Raw genomic sequence first — 26087 nt, forward strand, 5'->3', positions numbered from 1 at the left:
ACTGATGACCTGGGTGATGGAGTCAGTGCTCGGATTAAGGACCGATGAATAGTGGGGATAGCTTGCGGCAGATGGTTCTTAAGGGAATGTCCCAGGAGGATAACCAAACTCTCTGTCCCACAGTGTAACAAGGTGCAGGGTGTCAAATGTGCTCGGCTTGTCTCTTAATTTCGGTCACATGACAAAGAAGAGTGGTGCAAGCTCTGATCATGATGAATCAGAAGCTGGATGGCAGGAACTACAACATCTCTCTCTTCCTCCGGGAAGGGTGATGGCTGGTAGCAGAGACAGCACTCGAACAGAGACAGACCAGTGGAGGAGACAGGCAGGGAGTTCTACTGGGTGTATTCTACCCAATTGACCCAGGAGGTAGGAGACTTGCCAGTGACACCCTTTTTTGAAGACAATTTCAGGGCTAGTAGCTTTTGGTCACCGATGTTGTTGTTTCTCTCGGTGGGGGTGAGGTGACGAGAGAAGAATGCACATGGATGTACCTTGTTATCAGAAGATAAACTGTCTTTCAGGGTCAGGCAGAGTAAGTACGAGGGCAGAGGTGAAGTGTTTCTTCAGTTCATGGAACGCTGCCTGGGCTTCCCGAGTCCAACAAAAAGTGACCTTACTAGAGGGCCGTGAGAGGGGTGGTGACTGAGCTGTAGCTGCAGCTCTTTGCAGTTAGTGGGTTGAGGCAAGTTGATCACCGTCTTGGTCTTCTCGGGGTCTATTTATAGCTGCCCCCTGGAGGCCACGAAACCCAGGAACTGAATGGTAGACTAGCGAAACTCACGCTTCGTCTTCATTAACAGTTGATTCTCTAATAGGCGCTGGAGAACTTGTCAAACCTGGTTGACGGGTTCTTCTAGCGAAGGAGAGAAGATCAGGATGTCATCGAGATAGAAAAACACGAACTGGGAGACCATGTCCCGCAGAATGTCAATCACCATGGTTTGGAAAACGGCCAGGGAGTTCAACCAAAAAGGCATGACCAGGTACTCCAGGTAGTAGTAATCTGTTGTTTACTATGATACAGGAATTGAATTTGGAGTATTTTTGCCCATCCCTCACCATACCCCAAGCCAATTGTTTGCTGAGCAAAAGTTATACAGTAGTTGCACATGGAGAGCGGCATTGCCTATACGGATCAACGGCTTCACAGCTTTAACTTCTAAAACAAATCTAATCTTTACAAATTCCTTTCTGGAAAGAGTCTCTGTTTGAGACAGGGATGAGCAAGACCGGTATAATATTTTTTTTTTGTGTGAGAGTAGTATAGAAATATGCTTATACACATACACACCCACACTCTTATACACAAACACATACTGTATAACACTACATTACCATCAGCACATTTAGTGATGCTTTTTTACGTTTCACCTAACCCATCTGTTTCATATATAGTGTATATTTGAATCCCATCCAAATGTATGTGATCTGCTGGTATGTCTGGTATATTTCATATGTGACACACATGGTACTGGGAGGGCTTGCTGGGGCTGGGTGGGATGTTCTTGTTTATTGGTTTAAATTCCAATTCTAGTTTCTCTCAGGTTCTGTGTTTTTCATTGTCTATTTTGTCTAGGTGCTTACGGTTTCTGTTTATTGTTACTGACACTAGTCTGTTCCATTCATTAATTTGTGTCACCTGTGTCTCGTTTCTCCACCTGTTCACTCCTTATATGTACTTCCTTCCTGTCTACTATCATTGTTCCCACCTGTGTCTAGTTTGAATTCTAGTTAGTTACGTGTATTAAAACCTCTTTATTTCTGTCTTTCGGTGCCAGATTGTTATGTGTCCCGACCATACTCGGGCGAGATTAGCTCAGGAGGTAAGAGCAGTCATCTGGCAGTTGGAGGATTACCGGTTCGATCCTGCCTTGGGTGTGTCGAAATGTCCTTGACTAAGACACCTAACTCCCAAATGCTCCTGACGAGCTGGTTGGTGCCTTGCATGGCAGCCAATCAACGTTGGTGTGTGAGTGTGTGTGTGAATGGGTGAATGAGAAGTATCAATTGTACAGTGCTTTGGATAAAAGTGCTTTATAAATGCCAGCCATTTACCATTTACCATTACTCTCCAGCGTTTATTTCTGATTGATTTCTGCTACAACCTATTCTGTCTTAGACTTCCACCTCTCTCTTTATCCTTCTGTTTTGTTTTGACCCGTAGTTTTGCAAACCGTTTTGGATTATCAACTTTCGTTTCTGGATTCTGTTTTTGTTTGGCTTCCCCGTTAGTTAAGTTAGTTTGCCAGTGACGTCGACGTATTGGATTATCCCTGTTATCTCTGTTTGCTGGTGTACCGACCCTCTGCCTGAACTTTCGTTTACAAACAGCCTATACCCTGCTGATTCTGTTTGCTGGCTATTGACCTTCGCCATTAAGTTAATAAAGACTCTGAACTCACTTCTGTGGTCTCGCTACTGGGTCTAATTGTTCTGGAACCTGACAGTTTCCTGCTTTGTTGGGATTTGAGTGTAAAATAAGATTGTCCAATAAAAAATTCAAGCACCTGTGAGGTAATGACCTCGACTGCTGCCATGAAGCGGTCAGCGATGATAGACACACCCAGGAACATGTAGATGAGGCACAGGAAGTAGACAATGGCCCGTGCAGCCTGCTCCCCCAGACCAGGGCTCTGGGGACCCCAGACTGGTAGAAGGATCCCAGGCGAACAGATGACCACGCCACTGCAGGTCTTGCTGCCATTACTGCCGGGTTGCAGTGACACACTGGCTGAGCCACGTCCTTCGGCATTCTGCTTCACAGAGGCACAGAACTGAAGGAGGGGCAAGAGGAGCAGCAAAGGGGGCATGGGGTGGAGTTCCATGGATCCTTTGGGGGAACACTGTTGGGAGGTCAGGCTGAGCCTCCTGCAAGGGAAAAGAGATTTCAGAAGCATGAGACCTGGCCCTGTTAATAATTCAGCTCTTCAGCAAAACCCATAGAAAAACCCTCTGTTTATGGTCACTCTCAGGCATGGAGGCACCCCAGAACTGTATTTCTACTATGTACATAGAAAAACTACCATGGCTATTAGGTGCTGAAAATACACACTCCCTTTCAAATCATACAACCACTCACCCCTGTGAGGGTATAATAAATATACTGTATCAATCAGGCTTATCTAAAGCACACTAAAATATGATCAAGGCTCATCATTGTCTGTTTTGGTTTTTCCCCCAAAACAATTCCAGGGCAGTTTGGATGAAACCGTTTTTTTGCCCATATTTTCTTATTGATGTTTCTCCACCCTTCGTTTTTGGAATTAAAATCTATTATGGATTTGGTTAGTTTTTGATTGTTTCAGTTTTGCGTGTTCCGATTGGTCTGTGTGTATGTGAGGCCGCCGGGCAAGTAAGTGGCGTGTGTGCGTTTTGATAGACAGTATAGTCGCGGAAAAAAGCCGGTCGTGCAATAAACCATGCAATTTTCCTTGGTGCAATAAAAGAAGCAAATGCCTAAGGACTCTTCGGTTTTGCAGCAGAAAGCAGCTAAGTTGTTTAGTTGGGTGTTATATATATTTAGCAGCTTCGGTCCAGGAATCGAAAAGGAATAGTGGTTTGGTTCCACAATGTCTCCCAACTATGGTTCAGATACAGAAGCAGGAAAACACAGTGTCAACGTGAAATTCGTCATTAGTACGGCAATCTTAGGGCTATTTCTGGTATATCACTGTGCTTTTTAAAATGGAAAATAAAAATGTTCTTTTAAAAAAATGTGACGAAACATGATAAACAGTGTATCACATGAGGTATCACTTGTCAGGATTGGCCAATCCGTTTTGGAGATATGGCTTGTTGAGTCCGTTTCACGGACAGGGGTTTGCTGTGTACACCACTCGAGGTATCGATGGTAGATGGTATCGATGGTATCGTATCGTTTAGTGGATTACCCTTCTGTTCGTGTATGACCTGCTGTTCTTAGACTCTTTGTGCTTTCGGATTTCGCTAGACAATCACAAGGATTACAAAGTAAATTCGTAAGGGGCAACTCAACATTGGAGAAGTTCCGGCAGAAACTACCAGCAGAAGAGCACGGGCATACAAGTTTATTTTCCACCAACCTTCTTGCTCCAAAAAGGCCTTCGGTACTCCAGTCCGAGGCTCGGGCAGCCTACCCCGTGGCGGCGAGAGACCGTATTACAGAATAATAAAATGTCAATCCTGACCTCTTTACACTGCGAAAGTTTTAAAAGTTTAAATGAGAGGATTGCAGTTCTGGAAGGACGGATCTCCGTCTTGCACTCCATTAAAGACGACGAGCTGTTCCTCGATTCATTTATGGAACCCCGTGGAACTGATGCTGCTGTTTCGCTGCTTCGCCCCGAGGCCGAGCTCCCCGTGGCGGGGGCGGCTTCGAAGGATTGGTCACAGCTAGGGGCTAAGCCAAAGAACTGCAGCACTCCAGCTTCCACAGCTAATGCTGCTTGGATTACTGTCCCGACGGGCAGCCGACAAGGAAGGCGCACCTCCTTACCCCCAGTCCCAGAAGAGTTGCGGCTGACGAACACCTTCCAAGTGTTGGACGGACTCACTCAGCCCTTGGAAGACCCCCAAGAAAACAATTCTTCGGACCTACATGTTGCTCGCGGTTTGAGCGAACCTGGCTCCGCTCAAGTGACACTCCCCACCACTCAGAAACCAGACCGGCGGTCTTCACACCAGGCAGCAACCTCTGCTTCCCGACAAAGGATCTTCAGGGAGGCGGTGATCAGTCCTCCCAGGTCTGATGTTGCGGCCCTGCCGCAGCCTCTGCCTGCCCGGACACGCTCCCCGGGGTCGCCGACGCGATCGCGTAGATCCCTCACCCCTTCATCTCATCAGTGCCGCTCTCCCGGGGAGATGATCTCTACTTCCCATTGCAGGTCTATAAAGGAGCCTGTCCCTTCTCAACCTCATCCCCTTTTCTCTCCAACAACCCTTATAGTGGGTGATTCGATTACCTGGAAACTTCGGTTTGCGAATGCAGCTACACACTGCTTTCCTGGAGCAACGGTCCCCATCATCCTGGGTAAGCTACCGGGCCTGATGCTATCGCTCCCGTCAACTATTAGCCAGATTATTGTACACGTTGGGACAAATGACACCGCTCGTCAACAGTCAGAGTTAACGAAAAAAGATTTCAAGGACCTTTTTAAGTTTTTAAATGACTGTGGAAAGTCCGTCTTTATATCTGGTCCTTTGCCTATGCTGGGGGGGAGATCAGAACGTTTCAGCCAAATCCTCGGTCTTAATACCTGGCTCCAGTCCGCTTGCAGAACAAATAACATAGGTTTTATCGACAATTTTAACCTATTTTGGAATCGGTTCTCCTTTTTTACGGCGGACGGAATCCATCCAAACAAGCTGGGCTCACGTGTGCTTGCTGCAAATATTCTACATGCTGTGCACTGTGCCAATGATTATGCCCCACGTGACTGACAATCAAATCGGGACAATCCTTTCCCTTCTGGCTGTGAAGCTGTTCTAAGTGTCTATTCCGTTATTCCTGCGCTGATTACCTCTAGGCGAAACACTCACTTCTCAGCCTGAAAAGCAGGCGTCACAAAATCCTGACACTAAAATTATAAAAGCTGCACTACTCAATGTGAGATCACTGTCAAATAAATCTCTCCTAATCAGTGACCTGATTACTAGCCATAAATTGGATATCATGTTCCTCACTGAAACCTGGCTTGATCTGAATAACAGAGTGACTGTTCTGACTGAGTCAGCTCCGCCAAATTTTAGCTTCATTGATGCCCCCAGAGTTGATAAGAAAGGGGGGGGAGTAGCTGTTATCTTTTCAGACGTGTTTCAATGTAAGCATGTATCATTTGGAGACTTCTCCTCGTTCGAATATCTTGCTGCTGTTCTGAAATGTTTTCCTATTGTTTTACTCCTGATTATATACAGACCACCAAAGTACTCTAATAGCTTCTTTGATGAATTTGCTGAACTACTGTCCATAATCTCCATGGAACATGACTGTATATCTATTGCAGGAGATTTCAACATTCACATAGACAACCCCAATGATAACAATGCCAAAGAACTGAATAACTTACTTGACACTTTTGGTCTGTCACAGCACGTCTCAGGGCCCACCCACAACCGGGGCCATACACTGGATTTATTTATCACAAGGGGTTTTAAGTCATCGTTTGTATCGGCTATTGATGTCGCTCTGTCTGACCATCTCTGCATCTTTCTTGAAATGAAGATCACCCCTGACACTCTTATTAGATCGCAAACCGTTAAAAAGCGTTAGAAGTGACCTGGGTGTAAAAGCTCACCCATCAGCTGCTTCTTTAGAGATTGGGAGCAGGACATGTCTGGGGTGTCAAGGAGCTCCATAATTTAGGCATGAGCTTTAGATGGGAGGTTGCATTTTGAAATAATAATTATAACCTTTATTTATATAGCACATTTATATAGCACATTTCATACTACCTACAATAAAAATCAGTGCTTTAAATTCAGCGCTAAGACCACAGCTTTCTGGTTTCTGCACCCATAATGACATATCACAAAGAATTATGAAATATGTTGCTATATTCTCATTTCTAATGTATCGACTAATTAAGGGACAGGAGCGGAATTTGCGGGGGTGCTGTGGGAAGGGTCTGTGTAGAATTCCTTCCTTTTTCATAAAAACTTGGTACCGTCACATACCCGTCATATCCATTTCAGCATACAGTGACTGTTGCTGACCACAGACAACACAGGGAGATTGTGCAGTCGTTTTCTCTATAAATATTGGTCCAATTCATAACAATCAAAGTGTTTTAGTGTCTAGGATAGTCAATAAGCAACCATAATCATAAGCCACACGCTTCTCAGAGCACAGTGAGTTTTGGGTAGTGCCATCTGGAAGGATGTTTTGACTGTGGTCGCTAGCATAGGCGGGGCTTAGGAACGGTCAATTACCATGTATGTCATTCACACTTCATTAGCAAAGTTACAGCTGATGCACCCACAAAGAAGAATGTGGAGGATCAACAGGAAATGTGACCGGATTCCGGTAGATTTTAATTTTATTTATTTTTTTCATATTGTCACGTTTCAGGTCTGTCTCGCCATGTTTTATCTTGATTTATGTTTATTTATGTTGTCTTAGTCACGTAGTGTCTTATCATGTATTATGTTGTCTAGGTTCGTCATGTTGTTTAGTTATGTTTCGTTACGATTTATTTTCTTGTCATGTTTAGTTATGTCTCGTTACGATTTATTTTCTTGTCATGTCTAGTTATGTTTTCGTACGATTTTATTACCTGGTTATGTTGAGTGATTATCGTCTTAGTTTTGCTTTGTGTTATGTTTTGATGCATGTTTATTGTTACGTTAACTGGTCGTTGTTATGCATACACTTTTACATGTTTTTCCGCAAACCTTGCATTCCGCCTTTTCTCTCTCTCTCTCTCTTTCTGTCATTCACTCCCTAAGTGTTTCCATTTGTCTATTTACTAAAACTACTAACGCTAGATCAGGATTGGGTAGAGACTAACAAACTAATCATGTGTTCATGTTACCTTACGTTTCTCGTGCATGTCATTTACTAATTTACTAATGCTAGGGCAGGATAGGTTTATTACTAACGATTACTAATCTCCTTGTTAAACTTGTCATCCATCGCACCTGTTTTCCATTTCCTTGCTACGCTCTAACTAATTGTCTACACCTGTCTACACCTGCATTTATAGCCCAGTCGCGCAACTGTTCACTGCGAAATTGTCTGCCTCTGTTTTCCACGCAACGCTTGAGCATTTAGCCCGTTACCGACTATTGATTATTGATTTCTGTTTTGTGACCATCGTTTGTTTTTTGACTACGTCCCCGCCTACCGTTTTTGTACTTTTGCCCCGCTGATTGGTTCATGGTTTCGACTCCCGCTTCGCCCACGACTACGCCTCTGCCTGCCGTCCGCCTGTTCATCTGCCCCGCTGACAGCTCTCCTCCTACCGGACCTCCCTGCACGCCTACCGACTACGAGATTGCCTCTTCCCTCGGCACTGTGCTTTTTGTTTGTTTTGTATTTGTTTGGCTGGATCTTCGTGTATGGACTTTGCTTGTGTTGACTACGCTCCTGGGACTCGTCCCGAATAAAGCCCAAACGGGACTTTATTTTACTATTGTTTCTGAGTCGTGCATTTTGGGTCCAACCCCCACGCACCCGTCTCACATATTTTCTCATTGTGATGCGTATTTGAAGATTCCAAATCTGTGCTTATCGCAGTTTTGACCAAGATCGAGTCTGAGTTTTTTAAGTATTCTGTAAAACTGAGAACTGCCCAATGTTACCCACTTTGCCACGTTGCGTCACATATTAAGCATAGCGTTAGTTCAGGCAGGCCACAGTAGTCCGCCTACTTCTCAGCCATCAGCTGACATCCAGCTGGTTCACTAACACCAACCACATTGCTCTCTGAATGAAGGAGGTTCTTTTAAGCAGTCCCCCTGCCATTCCTTTTCGCTGCTGAGCTCACCCACCACCTCCACAGCTCCACCTCTCTTTGATTGTGATACAATATTGTGATATTTTTTCACTAAAGCAAATAGTTATGGTTGTTTTTTTTGTTATTTTGTGGATACTATTGTTCATCCATGCCAGTCCCAACAATAGCCTGTGGCCTCACAGGGTGATGCACAGTTCGCTCTACTGTCACCTGGGGATGAGAGGGTTCAGTCTGTGAATTGTTATGAGAGCCAGTCCATGAGTACAGGATTAGTCACAGTGTGAGAACTCAATACTCAACCAAAACATGTTCAATCTTTCATTACCCCTCTCTCAGTCTTGCGACACCACCTGACAACACTGAGAACAACAATAAATCCAGTTCAGCCAAACAACATCCATATTACTAGTGTATTACGACTGCCCTGCAGATCTTGTATCAATTACCACATATGGGTAATGGAGGGATAAGGGAGGTATTAAACAGGCCCAGAACAATGGAAAGAATTCAGGAGACAAGGAAAGAGAGAGAGAGAGAGAGAGAGAGAGAGACTGAATTTAGCTGGTGAGTTCAATTCAGTTCAATGATGCTGCTTTGTTTGACCCAGCAATTTCCACTCAAAGAGAATAGACCAGTGTCCCAATGTTAACAAATTACAATCTTCCTCAGAGGATGGGCTCTTCACTCAACAGTCTTCCTTTACTTGTCCCACAGACTCACAGGAACATATTTGTAGAGTAGCTCAGGCATTTTCAAGCACAAAAAAATCTACACAGCTATTGTATTGATAAAAATACAGTCTGGTCCCCCTTAAGTTTATTCCTTTCTAATAATGAAAAATATTCTTCTCCTTTTCTCATGAAAAAGCAGTACAGTGGCTGTCTTTGAGGTGTGACTGTCTCTAGGTAACAGACACCAGCACTGCAACATTAATGCAGTGCCTGCCATCCCAACCTATTGTTTGACTGTGATTGAAACATCGGCATAGCTGCTGGCCGTATCCCATTTCACTTTCTAATGTCTCCATGGTTACTGTGATTACCAAGGCCACAGACCCAGTGCCACTCTACACCACCCAGGGTCAGGGCCAAAAATAACCTGTCATTCTCACCTGTACCTGCTGTTGTCTCCTGCATCTGGCAGAAATACAGGACAGAGCCAGAAACCTGAGCAGTGACAGGCCTGGCATATTGGGGGCGCTGTTAGCACAAGTTAGCCAAGTTGCTGTTGTGGATGAATAGACTGCATGTTCAGAATCTCAGTCAGCCATCTACAGCCTTTGGGCACTGAAATATACTTCCAGGTGGGTCAGCTTTAGGACTCACTCAGTGCCACTAACTTCCAATGTTTTAGACCTCAAATGATACCTATCCTTTCCTTTGGCAATAGCAGAATAAGGTTTCAGCCAGTAACTTTTGCCAGTTTCAGCAAAATATGTTTGTGGTATGTGTACAGTGGCATTTTTGTTTGAGATCAGGCAGCAAATTTAATGGGAAAGTCAGGACTACAGTATGTTTCTATGTGGATAATTTCCACATATTCGCAACTTTTTTCAAATTTACCCAAATCAGAACGCAGTTAAAGTGGAATCTCAGCTCAGGGATGACGTTACAAAATGAAGCCTGACAATGCCCCAATATTTTTCAATCTCGCTCCTAACTGCTTTTCAGAGATGCGTGATTTGTTGTTGAATTTGTTTCAGGCCAGGTGGTAGGCCCCTTGAAGCTACTATGCCAAATGCACATGCAGGACCAGGACAGTATCGTCACCCAGGTGGGGGCTACAGGGAGTCATTGCACGTATGGGGGAGGGTGTTGTTAATAAAGTGGTGCATTTATCTATTCTAAGATAAAATAACATTTGATTACAAAAATGACAGATGTATTTACAAGTAAATATGATTTATTTGAAATCAAACCTATATACACAACTTAGCTTCACCGAACAATAAGAATGTATATACAATGCTATAAGACACTTAATCTGCACATTGTGCTGGTTGGGCAAAATTTGGTTATAAAACATACATAGATTTTTGGCAAAGTGTTCCCCTAATTCAGTGGTTCCCCTTCATGCATGCCCTTCATGCATGCCATGAAGTGCCATATTCACATTGTGCTATATTGCAAACATTTACATAAAAAAATATATTTTTTAAATGTAACTGATCAAATTAAAGATTGGTAAATCAATAGCCTACTAATTATGTTCTTGAACATAACCCAATTAGGAACCTACTGATTCACCTCAATCTTAAATTTGATCTCTTAAAAATACCTTTTTTATGTAATGCTTTCCAATGTAGCACAATTACATGATGTGGGTTAAAATCATCCCTCAACCACACATCCAAAATAAAAATTCTGGGATTGCAAACCAGCAAAGCCTACACAGGGGGGCTCCAGAACTGAGGGTGTTTCTCAATACCAAGAACGAGATGTCCGGAGTTGTGTTCTTGTGAAGTGTGTCCTTAGAGGAGAGTAACGCTTTGCCTTATGCCCCTTTACAACACAGGCTAGGAACTGGCTAGCTGATAATCTTTAGTTCCTACATTGTAGCTATAAACAAGTTAAAGTTTAGCAATTAGCATAAAACACATTTAATTCTTAGAAAGATTTTTACAACATTTATTGGTTGTTCTCAATATCTGTTCTTGTTCATTGTGGTCTCATTAACTTGTTTAACATCATTTTTCATGGCCCAAGTACGATTCCAATACGGAAGTTCACAAGTGACCAAGAACTGATGTAATATCCCACTATTCATTGCACAATGACAGATGATACGAGCTATGCTCACAAATAAATCTTTAGTTTCACCTGTACCTCTGCAATAATACAATAGTATTAGTATACAGTAGTACAATTTTTCTAAGAACAAAGATTAAAATAGTTGCATTTCATCTGCTTTTAAATATACAGTGGGCTCCAGAATTATTGGCACCCTTAATAAAAATTGAGAAAAAACGCTGCATATAATAAACAACATTGATAATGATGTATATTTTCTGTTAGAGAGTAAATTTGGCTTGATAATGAGAGAGGTCTGAGGAGAATGGCCAGACTGTTCAAAGCTGACAGTAACACAAATAACCACACATTTAGGATTTGTCACCAACCACTGGATCAGTTAGCAGGATAGCCATCTTTAACTGTAAGGTCACAGACTCATTGATGCATGTTTGTGTATGTAGCCATTTTAACACAACTCCCAACCTACCTAAGCACTTTACTCACCCAACAAAGAAATGGACGTTATAGATTAAAATTGCAGAACTGTGTTTTGTATAATGTTCCCAACTAAAGCAGAGTTTGGTAAGCATGCTTTTCGCTATGCTGCACCATTCTCTTGGAACTCTATGCAAAATGACCTGAAACTGTTTTTAAATCCAAAATTAGCTGACCATGGAATGCACATACACAGGGCGGCCTGTAGCGTAGTGGTTAAGGTAAATGACTGGGACACGCAAGGTTGGTGGTTCTAATCCCGGTGTAGCCACGATAAGATCCGCACAGCCGTTGGGCCCTTGAGCAAGGCCCTTAACCCTGCATTGCTCCAGGGGAGGATTGTCTCCTGCTTAGTCTAATCAACTGTACGTCGCTCTGGATAAGAGCGTCTGCCAAATGCCAATAATGTAATGTAATGTAAAAATCACGTCCTGCTCTTTTATGCATTTCGCACTGCGAAATTGTGTATTGATGTTGTGCACTGTGTTTTATGTATTATTCTGTGTAACTATATGTATGCTGGTTCTTGGCCAGGGCCCACTTGAAAAAGAGATGTGAATCTCAATGTGACTTCCCTGGTTAAATAAAAAAAATACAACAGTGGTATGCAGAACAGCAACTCTGAACACACAACGCGTCAAACCTCGAAGTGGATAGGTGACAGCAGCAAAAGACTTAAGTCGAAAAGACAAGTACCTAATAAAGTGCTCACTGAGTGTGTACATATATATATGTGTGTGTGTATATACATATGTGTATATATATATATGTGTGTGTGTATATATATGTGTATATATATGTGTGTGTACACATATATATATTGTGGCGAGCCGCTGGTTGAGAGAGAGAGGGTAAAATTGGTGAACAAAAATGATTTTTATTTTTTTCCACCCGTGCCTTCAGGGCACTCCTCAATTGTCTAGTACAGACAAGTGCTTTCTTTTCAAAAAATAAAAAGAGTCCAAAAAGAAAAAACACTAAAAAAGTGGAAAAAGAAAGGAAAGAACCGTTTGTCCGTCTTTAGTCTGCTCGAATCCGTTCAATCCTGGCAGTGTCCTGGGTCAGAGAGGGAGAGATTAGCTGGGTTATGGGGATAATGATTTGCTCACGTGAATCCGGGACTTTGAGGTTTCATCCACAGGGTTTCTTTCGTGAGCATGGGCTCTCATAGTCCGGTCCAAGATTGTTCCACGTCTTTTTGGAGCGGGTTTAGCTTGTGGTTTCAGTAGCAGTGTTCGTGCACTCTGGCTCCGGGTATCCCTCCTCCGTCATGAGCCCCGCTCGGCGTTTGTGTTCTCCTTTTTGAAGGGCGCCGCTCCCTTCCCCGAACTCGGCTCAGCTGTGCCTGTTCAATTAGAGAATGTTAGTAGTGTGCGGTCGCATTCTGCACGTGTCTCGTCCCGGTGGTGCTGGCCATGGTGCTGATTCTCCTCCCAGCCTCTCTCCAAGGTGCCGCTCTTAAATATGACAAGGGAAAATATTCAGAGTTAATCAGCTTCCCCAGCTCTTGGTGCCGGCGTACGGGCCATTCCACCCCAGTGGTGTACCGATTGCAGGTCGGGCCACCACATTTCCTCCCCCTCAGCGGGAGCATTACAATATAGGCCCTCGTTCATCCTGGACAGGGTGTCCGCGTTTCCCTGGAGTTTCCCTGCTCTGTGCTCCACCTTAAATTTGAAACTCTAGGAACCACCGGCCCTTTTTTGTCAGTTCGTGCAGGGGGGCTGCTCTAGTGGCAAAGTCCTGGATGAATTGTCTGTAATACCCCACTAACCCCAGGAATGCACAGACTTGCCTCTTGGTGGTGGGTCGTGGCCAGTGATCCCGTCCACCTTCCGGCTCTGGGGTCGAACACACGCTCGTCCCACCGTCTGGCCTAAGTAGTCGGCCTTCTCCAGGCCCAAGCGACATTTAGCGGGGTTAGCGGTTAGCCCGGCCTCCTGGAGGGCCCTCAGCACGGCCTCCAGCCTCCTCAGGTGGCTCTCCCAGTCGGCACTGTGGATTACAATGTCATCCAGGTAGGCGGCGGCATACTCCCTGTGTGGTCATAGGATTTTGTCCATCAGGTGTTGGAAGGTAGAGGGGGCTCCATGGACTCCAAATGGCAGAACCCGGTACAGGAACAGGCCGTCTGGGGTGGCGAAGGCCGTCTTCTCCCTCGCCTGCGGGGTGAGGGGTACCTGCCAGTATCCTCAGGTGAGGTCCAGAGTGCTGATGTATCTGGCCGGTCCCAGCCGCTCAATCAGTTCATCTACCCGGGGCATGGGATAGGCGTCATACTGGGAGATCTCATTGAGTCGGGGAAAGTCATTACATAAACGCCAACTTCCGTCCGGTTTTGGCACGAGCACGACCGGGCTGGACCAGGTGCTTTAGGACTCCTCGATCACCCCCAAGTCCAGCATCCTCGCCACCTCCACCTGGATTGCCTGCCTTCTAGCCTCCGGGATCCGGTAGGGTCGCAGCCGCACTTTCTTCCCAGTCTCGGTGACTATGTGGTGTTGGACCAGTGTTGTCCGGCCCGGGAGGGGGGAAAACACATCCCTGTGTTGCCTTACCATCTCCCAGAGATCTTGGCGTTGTCGGTCTGTTAACAGGTCTCCGGTGGCCACCTCTGGAGTTCCGGTGGCGCCCCCTGCTGTCAGACATAAGGGAGCAGAGTTGTGCACAGGCTCATGCCAAGTTGACATGATACCTTTGGAGGGTGTGTCTCCTCCCGACCTGTCTAATTGTTTAATTAACCGGCCCAACTTTGGCCACCAAATCATAGGGGCCATGCCATTTGGCCAGGAACTTACACTCGCTGGTGGGGATCAGGACCATCACCTTGTCTCCGGGCCGGAACTCACGTACCTGGGCATTCCTGTTATACCGCCTGGGCCTGGGTCATGTGCTCCTGGACCATCGGCCAGATTTTCGCCATCGAATGTCCATGTCGACCACATGCTCCACGAGGGAGCGCTGTCTGGACGGCTGCTGTTCCCAGGCCTCCTTCGCGAGGTCCAACAGCCCTCGTGGCCGCCTCCCATAGAGTAGTTCAAAGGGGGCGTATACTGTGGATGCCTGGGGGACCTCACGGATGGCAAACATTAAATATGGCAGTAGGCGATCCCAGTCCTTACCGTCAGTGTCTATCATCTTCCTCATCATAGTCTTCAAGGTCTTGTTGAAGCGCTCCACCAGTCCTGAAGTCCTGAAGTTTGATCTTGAGCAGTCGACACATCTCCTTCATTACTCCAGACATAAAACATGACCCCTGGTCATAAACCTCCTCGGCTATCCCTACCCGGCTGAACAGCAGGAAAAGTTCCCTCGCGACACTTTTCCCTGTCGTGGCCCGTAACGGCACGGCCTCAGGGTAGTGGGTGGCATAGTCTACTATTACCAGGATGTAGCGGTGGCCCTGGATAGACTTGTAGGGGTCCCACGATGTCCATGGCAATCCTACGAAATGGCACATCTATGATGGGGAGGGGTATTAGGGGGTTGCGATACGTCACCTTTGGGCTGTGAAGTTGGCACGTTGCACACTGCCGGCAATAGTCCTCCACGGCCCTCTTGACACCCGGCCAGTAGAATTGGGACAAAATCCTCTCCTGCATCTTCTCGCGCCCCAGGGGCGCCCCCAACAGGTGAATGTGGGCGAGATACATGACCTTGGAGGTGTGAGTCTGGGGCACCAGTAGCTGCTCCACTTTCTCCTCGTTAATCCTACAAACACGATATAGGAAGCAATTCTGTACTTGGAAATATGGCACTGCCGGCCTACTCACCCCGTCTTGTGGGACACCTTCAATATAGGCAGCGGTTTTCCAGGCCTGGGCAAGGTTGGGGTCTTGCAGCTGGGCGGTGCCAAAATCTGTTGGGGTCAGAATTCCAAAAATTCCCCAGTGCTGCTGGGTTCGGCCACCAGGGGTTAGGGTTAGGGTTGGGCCCTCCGGGGCGGTGTACGTGGTTCCCGTGGGGGGTCGCGATGTTGCCTCTCCGTCACTCTCCCCGGACGGGGCTACCCACACCGGGTGTGGCTCCTGGTAGCCCCTACGGCGGGACCGGGGGGTGGTGGCTGGCCTCCCCGATGTCGGCCTCTCATCCCAGTAGCTAAGGAACAACGGGCAGTCTCTCCCCAACAGCACCCCCACTGGTAAGTTTTCCACCACCCCGACCTTCCCCGTGAATTGCCCCCTAGGGGTGGGTATGGTTACCTCGTGGTGGGGTAGTGTCGCACATCACTTTGGATACAGATGACGGCGATTATTTCGCCTCGTCTCTCTCCCGCAAGGGCGGGTCTCACCAGCGTGATGGCGCGAAGCACCGCCTCATCTCCCTCCTTCGGGCAGCCTCCGCCCGGTCGTCCTCTTTCCACTGGGGTCTGGTCCGAGGAGACTGACCAGGCTGTCGATGGTCCGGGGCCCCTGTTGGGCCACATGTTTTTTAACCTCCGGGGCCAGGGCCCGGACACCGCGGTCCAACACCACCCGGTCAAGGAGGGGCGGTCCGTCGCCCTCTACCAGCCAGCTCCTGGTCAGCCGCCCCAGGTCCATCACCTAGGCTCGCGCAGGGAGGGCGGGGTCATATGCCCACTGATGGAACCTCTGTGCCCAGGCTGGCAGGCTGTACCTGTACTGGGCTAGAATGGTAGCCTTCAGGGTGGGGTAGTCATGGGCTTCGGCAGGGGGTAGGCCTCGGTAGGCTTTCTGGGCCTCCCCGCTGAGAAAGGGGGCCAGGATGGACACATCATGCTTACTTCCCTTCACAATCGGAAGATGTCTAGCAGTGCCATCAGCTCAGAATTTGTAGAAACCAGTGGGACTCAGGTACACCCATCTACTGTGCAGAGAGTCTGGTCAGAGGGGGTCTTCATGGAAGAATTGTGACCAAAAAGCCATACCTCCGACATGGAAACAAGGCCAAGCGACTCAACGAAGCACGAAAACACAAGAACCGGGGTGCAGAAAAATGGCAACAGGTTCTCTGGACAGATGAGTCAAAATATTTGGCTGTAGCAGAAGGCAGTTTGTTCACCAAAGGGTTGGAGAACGGTACAAGAATGAGTGTCTGCAGGCAACAGTGAAGCATGGTGGAGGTTCCTTGCAAGTTTGGGGCTGCATTTCTGCAAATGGAGTTGGGGATTTGGTCAGAATGAATGGTCTCCTCAATGCTGAGAAGTGCAGGCAGACACTTATCCATCATGCAATACCATCAGGAAGGCATCTGATTGCCTCCAAATGTATTCTTCAGCAGGACAACGACCCCAAACATACAGCCAATGTCATTAAGAACTATCTTTAGCGTAAAGAAGAACAAGAAGTCCTGGAAGTGATGGTATGGCCCCCACAGAGCCCTGATCTCAACATCATTGAGGCTGCCTAAATCCACAGAAGAACTGTGGCTAGTTCTCCAAGATGTTTGGAGCAGCCTACCTGCCTGAGTTACATTACATTACATTAATTGCATTTGGCAGACGCTCTTATCCAGAGCGACGTACAACAAAATGCGTACCCATAACCAGGGATAAGTGCGCTGAAAGACCCTAGAGGGAAGTACAATTTCAACTGCTATCTGTACAACAGAGATAAGGACCAGGAATTTATTTATTTATTTATTTATTTTTTTGAGTTCCTTCAAAAACTGTGTACCTAGATTGATGCTGAGGGTGGTCACACCAAATATTGATTTGATTTAGATTTTTCTTCTGCTCATTCACTACTTCTGTTCATGCATTTTGTTAATTGATAAAAATAAACTACTAACATTTCTATTTTTGAAAGCATTCTTATTTTACAGCATTTTTTCATACCTGCCTAAAACTTTTTGACAGTACTGTAGATTAGAAAAAATGCAGAATGCTCATTTTTGGTGACATTGTCCTCAAATTAGATTTTTCCAATATTGTGACTTGGCTCAATTGTGTTTCTAAGCACACAAGTCACAGCTACAATAATCTGTATCTAGTCAAATTTCAGTGAGAAAAAACTTCCACTTTCACTGTGTTTGAGCTTCTGTAACTTTTATAATAAGTTTAGTAATATTTGGAAAACAAACCCCAAACGGTTACTCTGTATGCTTAAAGAGTTAATACATACTGTAAATGCAACACAAAGTTAAGTAAAATTGTTTTGATTTCACAGTCGTAATATTTACATAATCACAAACAAATATTTTCATAGCATTTCCAAATGTCCTGTGATGTGAAGGACTAACTTTTAGTCATGTACAAGTTAGTAGTTATACCTTTTTGATATGCTGCCACAGTGAAACATTAAATTAAATGATTAATACAAATTAATATAATTTAATGTTTCAGTGCTGTTGCATTATCAGCAAGCAAGTAAAAGTCTTCTTACAAATTTGTATTTAAGTTATCTGCAAATGACTCCCAGGATTCCTCTCTCATTTAGGTTACTCTGGCTATGTTTGATTTGTAAGTAAAAGACAAAGTAGTTTACATTATGAGAGTTAAAAAAATATTGTTTCGCCCCCGAGGTTAAAAAAATATTGATGTTTTTGAATATTGTGCGCACAAGATTTAAAAAAAGATTGTTGGAATACCCCTGGAGATCTTTAAAGAAGGTAGGTTTGGAGGAGTATCCAAGCTTTGTCTGAAGGGAGGCCCACTGTCTCATACATTGAAAACCCTTCATCTATGCCATAAAGCAGAGAAGGCACTAATTATTTGCCCAGATCTATCACCCAGATAAGATACTCATCATCTCCACATATTTACAGGTGAAGCCTGTGCATAGTTGCAGGGGTAAGGTTTTTGAGTTTGACATCAGTTGGGCAAGGCAGCCACCCATGTGTGAACAGAAACTGGTAAGAACTTGATGTAAGGCAGATGCAGACCTGGGTTTTACTGGGGCACAGGTGCCCGACTAACCGCAGAATCATTCATCAAGGTTCACTGCACCTCTAAGCTTTGGTAACTGCTGCCAGGTTCACACAAATACAATCAAGGCAAGGCCTGGCAAGGGGAACAGACAGCAACAGTTGAGTCTGCATTATTCATGCCTCTTGTGCTGTATTTGTATTTATTTTCATTCTTTCTCTGCCCCCTGTTGAGTTTCTCTGTAAATAAATGCCCGTTCTCTCAGTCAATGAGACTCCTGCAGTCTGCTTGTTCCAACTGCAACAATATTTGAACAGTCAATCACGACAGCTAATCTATGAGACTGAAAGAAAAGTGCTTGTCTGTTCATTTTTGCCCTATTCACACAAAAAATATATCATCGTTGAACTTGGGTCCAGTTACATCATCTGCTATGTCCCATTGGAGAAGATAATCTTTGTGACCTTTATATGCTTAGGAATGGTTTATAATGATGGTATAATGCCAAAGCCTTAGGAATAATTCACTTTGGATAGACACGGACAAGGTTTTTTTTAAGATGTGCTGTGCTTAATTAATGTCTAAGATAAATGTCTGAATTAATGTCTAACATATAGCAAACACAAGCTGAACCAGAAGTTAGAGCAGCACTATCTTCCGTGATAGGACATGTAAATGAGTGAAACTAATCTTTTGAAGGCCAGGGAGTCAATTTAACGAACGTCAAATGAGGAGGGGGATATCACATGGGGATGTCAAATGAGAATGTGCGCCGCTGTGTGAAAAGCATATTGATTGGAGGGGAACAGAAAATGTCTGGGATTACCTGCAGAGCTAAAAGTAAGTGAGACAGCCAAAGTATGCAGAATAGCAAGTCAATATGTTACTTTACTTTATTTAATGAATGTGGAAAATGTGGCTCAATTTGTGGGAAGGAAACAGGGCAAGCCGTGGACCATGCTATTTAGTTAAGTAGGCACACACCTGGACTATGTTTCAAGATTCAAGAGTTTTATTGTCATATGCACAGTAAACACTTACATTGCACGGTTACACCATACAATGAAATTCTTACTTAGCTTATCCTCCTTCCACGAGCCAGAATTTAAAATTAAAAAGTATTTGAAAAAATATATATATTTGTAGGCCAATATAAGTTATATGTAGATTATTGTGCAAAGAGCAGATATTTTAAAGTGACTAGTACTGCAGGTCAAAGTGCACTATGCATTGTAAAAAAAACAGTATAAACAGACAAATAGATATAAATAAACAGATCAGCAAGCTACATTCCACAGTATGTGCAAAAAAAGCAGTTAGCAGTGGTCCTAAAGTGACCGAGTGCTGCGGGTCATGAAGTGAACTATGCATTATGTAGAAGACAGTGTAAGTATAAGATAAATAAATAAATAAATAAAAACTGAATGAGACAGTAGCAGTAATGTGTATGTGTTTATGGAGTGAGTGCGTGTGTGTGTGTGTCAGAGTTCAGCCAGCTATTTGTCAGCCTTGTTTTCCTGGACTTCACACTCCTGTAGCGTCTGCCTGATGGCAGAAGTGTGAAGAGGCTGTGTTGGGGGTGAATACTGTACTTTATGATGTTGCGTGCCCTCCTGATGACCCTGGTGCGGCAGATCTCATCCAGTGAGGGGAAGGCTGCTCCTGAGATGTACAGTGCAGTTTTAATCACACGCTGGAGAGCCTTCCTGTCCTGAGCAGTGCAGTTCCCATACCAGACTGTAATGGAGCTAGTAAGGAGACTCTCGATTGTGTTCCTGTAGAAATTGCTGAGTATTTTAGTTGGCATGGCAAATTTTCTCAGAAAGTACAGTCTCTGCGGGGACTTTTTGATGATTTGTCGTGTGTTTTGTGAGCAGGTGAGATGGTCGCTGATGTAACTGCCAAGGAATTTGAAGGTTTTCACCCTCTCCACTTCTGTCTTGCCTATGTATAGTGGTGTGTGCTGCTCCCCTTTACTCCTCCTTGGGTCAATAATCATTTCCTTGGTCTTATTTAAGGAAAGATTATTATCATGACACCAGACCAGCCCCGCTGCCTTCCTTGGGTTTATTTTCCTCAGAGCATTACGCACCTCAGCCATGGATACAGTGAGCGATGTATTCTGCATGCTCTCTATGGCCAAAATCCCTCTCTGTGGGTCGATGTTGAGGACCTCAAAGCGAGCATAAAACTCATTCAGTTCATCTGGCAGTGTGGCTTGGCTTGTTGTGACCCCCCTGCCCCTCTGCTGGTAATCTGTGATGTGTCGCAGGCCTTTCCACATTCGCCGGGAATCCGTGGTGGTGTAGTATCCCTCCAGCTTCAAGCTGTACTGTCTCTTGAACTCTTTGATAGATCTACGCAGGTCGTATCTGGCCTTTTTGTAGTCCTTGGTGTTGCCTGAGGCAAATGCAGTGGAGCAAGTGCATAGCATAGACCGAACCACACAGTTTATCCAGGGTTTTTGGATATTGCTAGTGTATTTTGTTGGAACAATAGTCTCAATGCATGTGCTAATATAGCCAGTTACTCCAGAAGCATAATCAACTATATCAACAGTAGAGTCCTCCCTCAAATCTGCAGATTTAAACACATTCCAGTTTGTACTGTCAAAGCAGTCTTGAAGCACAAGTTCAGTCTCTTCATCCCACACTTTAACCAGGATCAGTCCAGGAGTTTATAAAGTGTGCTTCTATCCACAGTATGCGGTTGAGACCCCAGAGAGACGAAAGTGCTGGAAAGCTGAAAAGCTATGTGAGCCGGGTTATTTTGCTTTGCCTTTGGTATTTGAGTTTATTGTTTTTGCCCAGAACCTGTGAGAGAACCTTGTTTATTTTAGTTTTGGCATCTCCCTCCCTCCAGCTTTCCTTATCTTACTGTGTCCTGCTCTTCTGTCCCCACCCATGGCTATGTCATGATGTGTAGCAACAATGATCTATATCTTTGGGGAAAACTAATGCTTGGAAATCGCAAATTTGCTCATTTCTACTGATACACTAATGCAGAAAAAAATAAACATCAAAATCTAGCATACCTAAGACTGTTGCACAATACTGTATTACATTGCATTACATTACATTAGATTATTGGCATTTGGCAGACACTCTTATCCAGAGCGACGTACAGTTGATTAGACGAAGCAAGAGACAATCCTCCCCTGGAGCAATGCAGAGTTAAGGGCCTTGCTCAAGGGCCCAATGGCTGTGCGGATCTTATTGTGGCTACACGTGGGATCAAACCACCAACTTCCCAGTCATGTACCTTAACCTTAACCTTAACCACTACGCTACAGGCCGCCCTATACTTTAAGATGTGTTCATATAGTTATGAAGACTTGACTACATTGAGAAAAAAGGGAAGTTCAGCTTCTCTTTATATATAAAACCTTTTTGAGGAAAGTCAGTGAAAGAAAACATGCAGCCAAAGGATAAGGGAAGACTGGCCAGCACCTGTGCTTTTTTTGATTGATACACTGAAGACAACTGAGGTCAAAAGTTGTTCATGAGATGACAGATCTGAAAATCAGCTTTTATTTCCTGGTTATTGTCTAGATTTGTTCTAAATGTCTACTCTTGGTTTTAGCCTTGAGTTTTGCCTGTGAAAGATAAACCAACATGAGCTGTCTTTGGGAGAAAAGCAAGCTATTTTGAAGCTTGCATGTCTGCTTCTGGAGTGGGCTCACTAATCTTTATTGATGGTGTAAATCATGATGGTAGTACCAGGGTGAATTTAGAAGTCTACAAAAACATTCTGTGGAGAAATGCGCCCAAAAAAGACCATATAGTCAATTTATTGTGTTGTGCTTTTCCTCTGATATTGACAGGAGGCCTAAGCTTTAGTTATGTAAACATCCCAACTATCGTTAGTTGATTTGTTGTAATGTTCCTGAGTTTTGTCTGTTTAGTTATTTGTTATTCTTGTTTCTGTTTTCATTCATATTCATAGCATGCGTCTTCCCTGTGATGTCTGTGTCTTTATGTTGTCCTGAGCCCGAGTCACTTCCCTGTCTGCGTGATTTACTATTCGGGTGGTTTTGGAATTTTCCGGTTTCCCACGATTCCTTCTTAGTCTCGTTTTCTCTTACTTCCTGCTTTTCCTCCATTTATGTTTGTCGATAGCACTAATCTACTTATAAATACTAAAATACATTTCATACAGTACTAAATTATATTAACACACTAATTGTCTGTCTAACTGACTAACAGTCACTAGTTTTGGGTAATGGTAATTTAATCACGTAAACTAACAGACTAACTCTATCTCTGTTTCGATACTGCGATATAACTCCGCCTCCCTGTTCTATCTCTAATTGCTTGCCTTGATTCAGGGAAGTGTTCGCACCTGCTCTCCCCTATCACTACTTTCCTTAACTCAATTGTCTACTCCCTAGTCCAGAGCCGTTTGTATTACATGTGTCTTTGTGAATCCAGTCCGCGTTTTCGTTCCTCCCTCGTCATTGTATTAATTACCCGTTCATGTTTCTCACCTGATGTTTATTTGTTAGATCATCCTCACGTCCTTGCCCCGCCCAGTTTGTCTCATCCCTCTGTGGATTTAAACCCTGGTCTTAGTTGTATCCTTTGTCAGATCATTGATCTACAAATTCAGAGCCAATTACGTGTAAGCCTGTTTATTAGAAATTCTGGAGACACTCCTTTGCCTGTTTTGCGAGTTTGCCTAGCCCCTTTGATTTGTTTGCATTTCTGATTTTTGGTTTTTGATCTACTTTCCGCATTTTTTGACAACTCTCTTGCTTTGCCCTTTTGTGATTTTGCCTTTCTGCTTATCTGGATTTTTTTATTATTTTATTACTATTCTTTTGAAAACTTGATTTGGCACTGTGTTCTCTGATTCCCCGACTTTTTGACATTGGACTGAATAAACAATGATTTCTGAATATCCCCTGGTCTGCGTTTGGGTCTCCTGAACAGTACATAACATTTGTTGACTTGTTGATTTGATTCTATGACCATCCACATTGGTCCATGGTTCTGACTTGATTCATACAAATGTTCTACAGTATCGCAAACAATGTAGCCTGTGTCCCAATAACCAAAGTTACTCATCAGCCAAATAAAATCCAAAGTATTGTTTGTAAAATATCTGTCTAATGGTGCTGTGTGTGTGTGCGCATGCTTAGGTAATATACGCGTGCCTGCATTTTGGTTGGCATTTTTGTCTCCTCGGCATATGCAAAAAAAGAAAAGAAAAAAGCACTATGCCCAAATTCTCCACCACTGTAGTGCCGGGCTGGGGAGGGCCTTGGCACCACGTTGGGATCAGACACATAGAAAAGGTTGGCTTGCAGCCAACATTAAAGAAAACTGAACAAAACACAATTAAAGAACAAAAAGGCCAATCTGGCAGCCCCACTACTACACAAAGTTGGGGAAGAAAGAGAGGCAAATAAATCAACAATTGAAAAACCCTCATACTGAGGAAATTGACCACAGCTACTGTGATTGCAATGAATCACAGCTATGGCCATACCTGCATGAAATGGTAAATGGTACTCACACACACACACACCGACGGTGATTGGCTGCCATGCAAGGCGCCGACCAGCTCGTCAGGAGCATTTGGGGGTTAGGTGTCTTGCTCAGGGACACTTCGATACAGCCCGGGCGGGGGATCGAACCGGCAACCCTCCGACTGCCAGATGACTGCTCTTACTGCCTGAGCCATGTCGCCCCACATGATGGGCCGGTGCTGCCACCTGATGGACAGCATCCTATTTTTCCTTCCTTGCACCACAGATGGTTCTTCCAACAGAACTTGTTTGACAATGACGCTTTTTTTTGGAAATGGAGATGCTCGATCCGATTGTGTATTACCCTGATATTAGACCTGGGGCCCATCCATGGCCAAGAACAGGATGAGCTACCTTGCCACCCTCACATTTCTAATTCCACGCAAGGTCCACTTCTTAAATACTTTCTTATCTGGAGTACAATCTTTTAATGTGTCTGCACACATTATGTCAGTTTTAACCATAATGATAAAGTGACCTGTAACTTAAAAATTAATCAAATGAATCAGAGACACATTGCCAAATGTTGTCAGTGGCTTAAAAGCAACATTATTACTCTGAAAAAAGAATATCCCTTTTCTTTATCAAGCTGCTTACAAATTAATGTAATGCACAGGTTATGTTTCCTGTGCACACAAGCCTCCTTAAATGACCCTTTCAACATCAATCTAAATCTTTAATTTGTCTGAAAATGTGCACATCAATAGCATTACAGCACATCAACATCATTTCAGGATAATCAATTTTACTTTACCTGTACTCTTATCCAGAATGGCGTACAATGCAAACACAAGCATAAAAGTCAGGAATTAAATTTAGGGGAAATATATGACTCAACTGGCAAAGGGTGCGCAATCGCACAGTTCTGAACTTCAGTGCATCAGATTGGATTTTGGTCAAAAATTTGATAAGTGCAGATCAGAAATCTTGAAATACTCACCTATTAATCAGCTTAAAATCCATTATGTGTCACAATGTTCAAATTGGTGAAATTTTTTAAAATAATAATATATATACAATACTGTGCAAACGTTTTAGCCAGGTGTGAAAAAATGCTGTAAAGTAACAATGCTTTCAAAAATTGAAAGGTTCATAGTTTATTTTTTATCAATTAACAAAATAAAATGAACAGAAGAAACCTGTTTGAAACTGAGGTGAAAATCACCTCACAGCCAGGGTCCTTTTACTTGCATACAAGGATGAATGGTATAGCACCTTCTTATATCTCTGACTTACTGTAATGCGAGTTACCAACATACAGTAGGCTTCACAATTATTGGCACCCCTAAAATATATATTTTAAAATGCTTAACATGAAAAATACTGTACTTTATGAATGTTTTCAATGGAACCAACTAAAATTTAACATTAAAATCAAACATTAGTTTAATTAAATAGATTTAATCAAAATCAAGGGTCTATAATTATTGGCACCCTTGGTTTAGTACTTGGATAACAAGCAAGGATAACGGATTGGAATCTTTTCCTGTAATGCTTGACAAGGTTAAAGCATTTGGAAGGATTTTGAACCATTCCTTTATGCATATCCTTGCAAGGTCTTTCACATTGTTGGATTTGCACTTATCAACTGCCCTCTTCAGTTTAGCCCATTTTCACACTCATCAGTGACTTTCACAGACTGCATCCAGAACGGATGGCAAGGGTGTCCGGAGGCACCTGCAGTGAAGGGGCTACTGTTAGGAAGCATACCTGTCAAGTGATTGAACGTTTTAAATAGTAGATTAGCTTTGATTTGACATTGCTTGTGAGCGATTTTAGGCCTAATTTAAATAGGCGTGTCAGAGCGACGTCCCAGTTTGTTATGTTATGTTTCACCCCATCCCAGTCTGCTCTCTCCCTCGAAGACCCCCCCTGCAATGTGGGCCTCCACGGCGTCGGGACCCCTCGAACCTCAGCTACCCCCTGCTGACCCGCTGTGAGGACTTTGCTGTCACAGGGGGACTATGGAACTGCCAGTCTTCCACTCGGAAGGCTGACTTCATCCCTCCCTCCAGTCCCTACAATTCCTTGCCCTAACTGAGACCTGGATCATACCTGACAACACCGCC

The 26087-nt window shown here is 44.2% G+C and overlaps 1 protein-coding gene across 3 annotated transcripts in view; it reads right to left on the bottom strand.

Annotated features, from left to right (window-relative positions):
• Positions 1-2591, bottom strand: part of slc8a2a (solute carrier family 8 member 2a) — an 80317-nt gene extending 77726 nt beyond the window's left edge. For all 3 annotated transcript variants that reach the window (XM_061248272.1, XM_061248273.1, XM_061248271.1), the window contains exon 1: positions 2511-2591. In XM_061248272.1, coding sequence (XP_061104256.1) covers positions 2511-2576 — 66 coding nt within the window. In that variant the 5' untranslated portion in view covers positions 2577-2591. The remainder of the gene's footprint in view (positions 1-2510) is intronic.
• Between the last annotated feature and the right edge of the window lie 23496 nt (positions 2592-26087).

The sequence above is a fragment of the Conger conger genome, chromosome 7 (assembly GCF_963514075.1).
Source record: "Conger conger chromosome 7, fConCon1.1, whole genome shotgun sequence".
Classification (NCBI taxonomy): domain Eukaryota; kingdom Metazoa; phylum Chordata; class Actinopteri; order Anguilliformes; family Congridae; genus Conger; species Conger conger.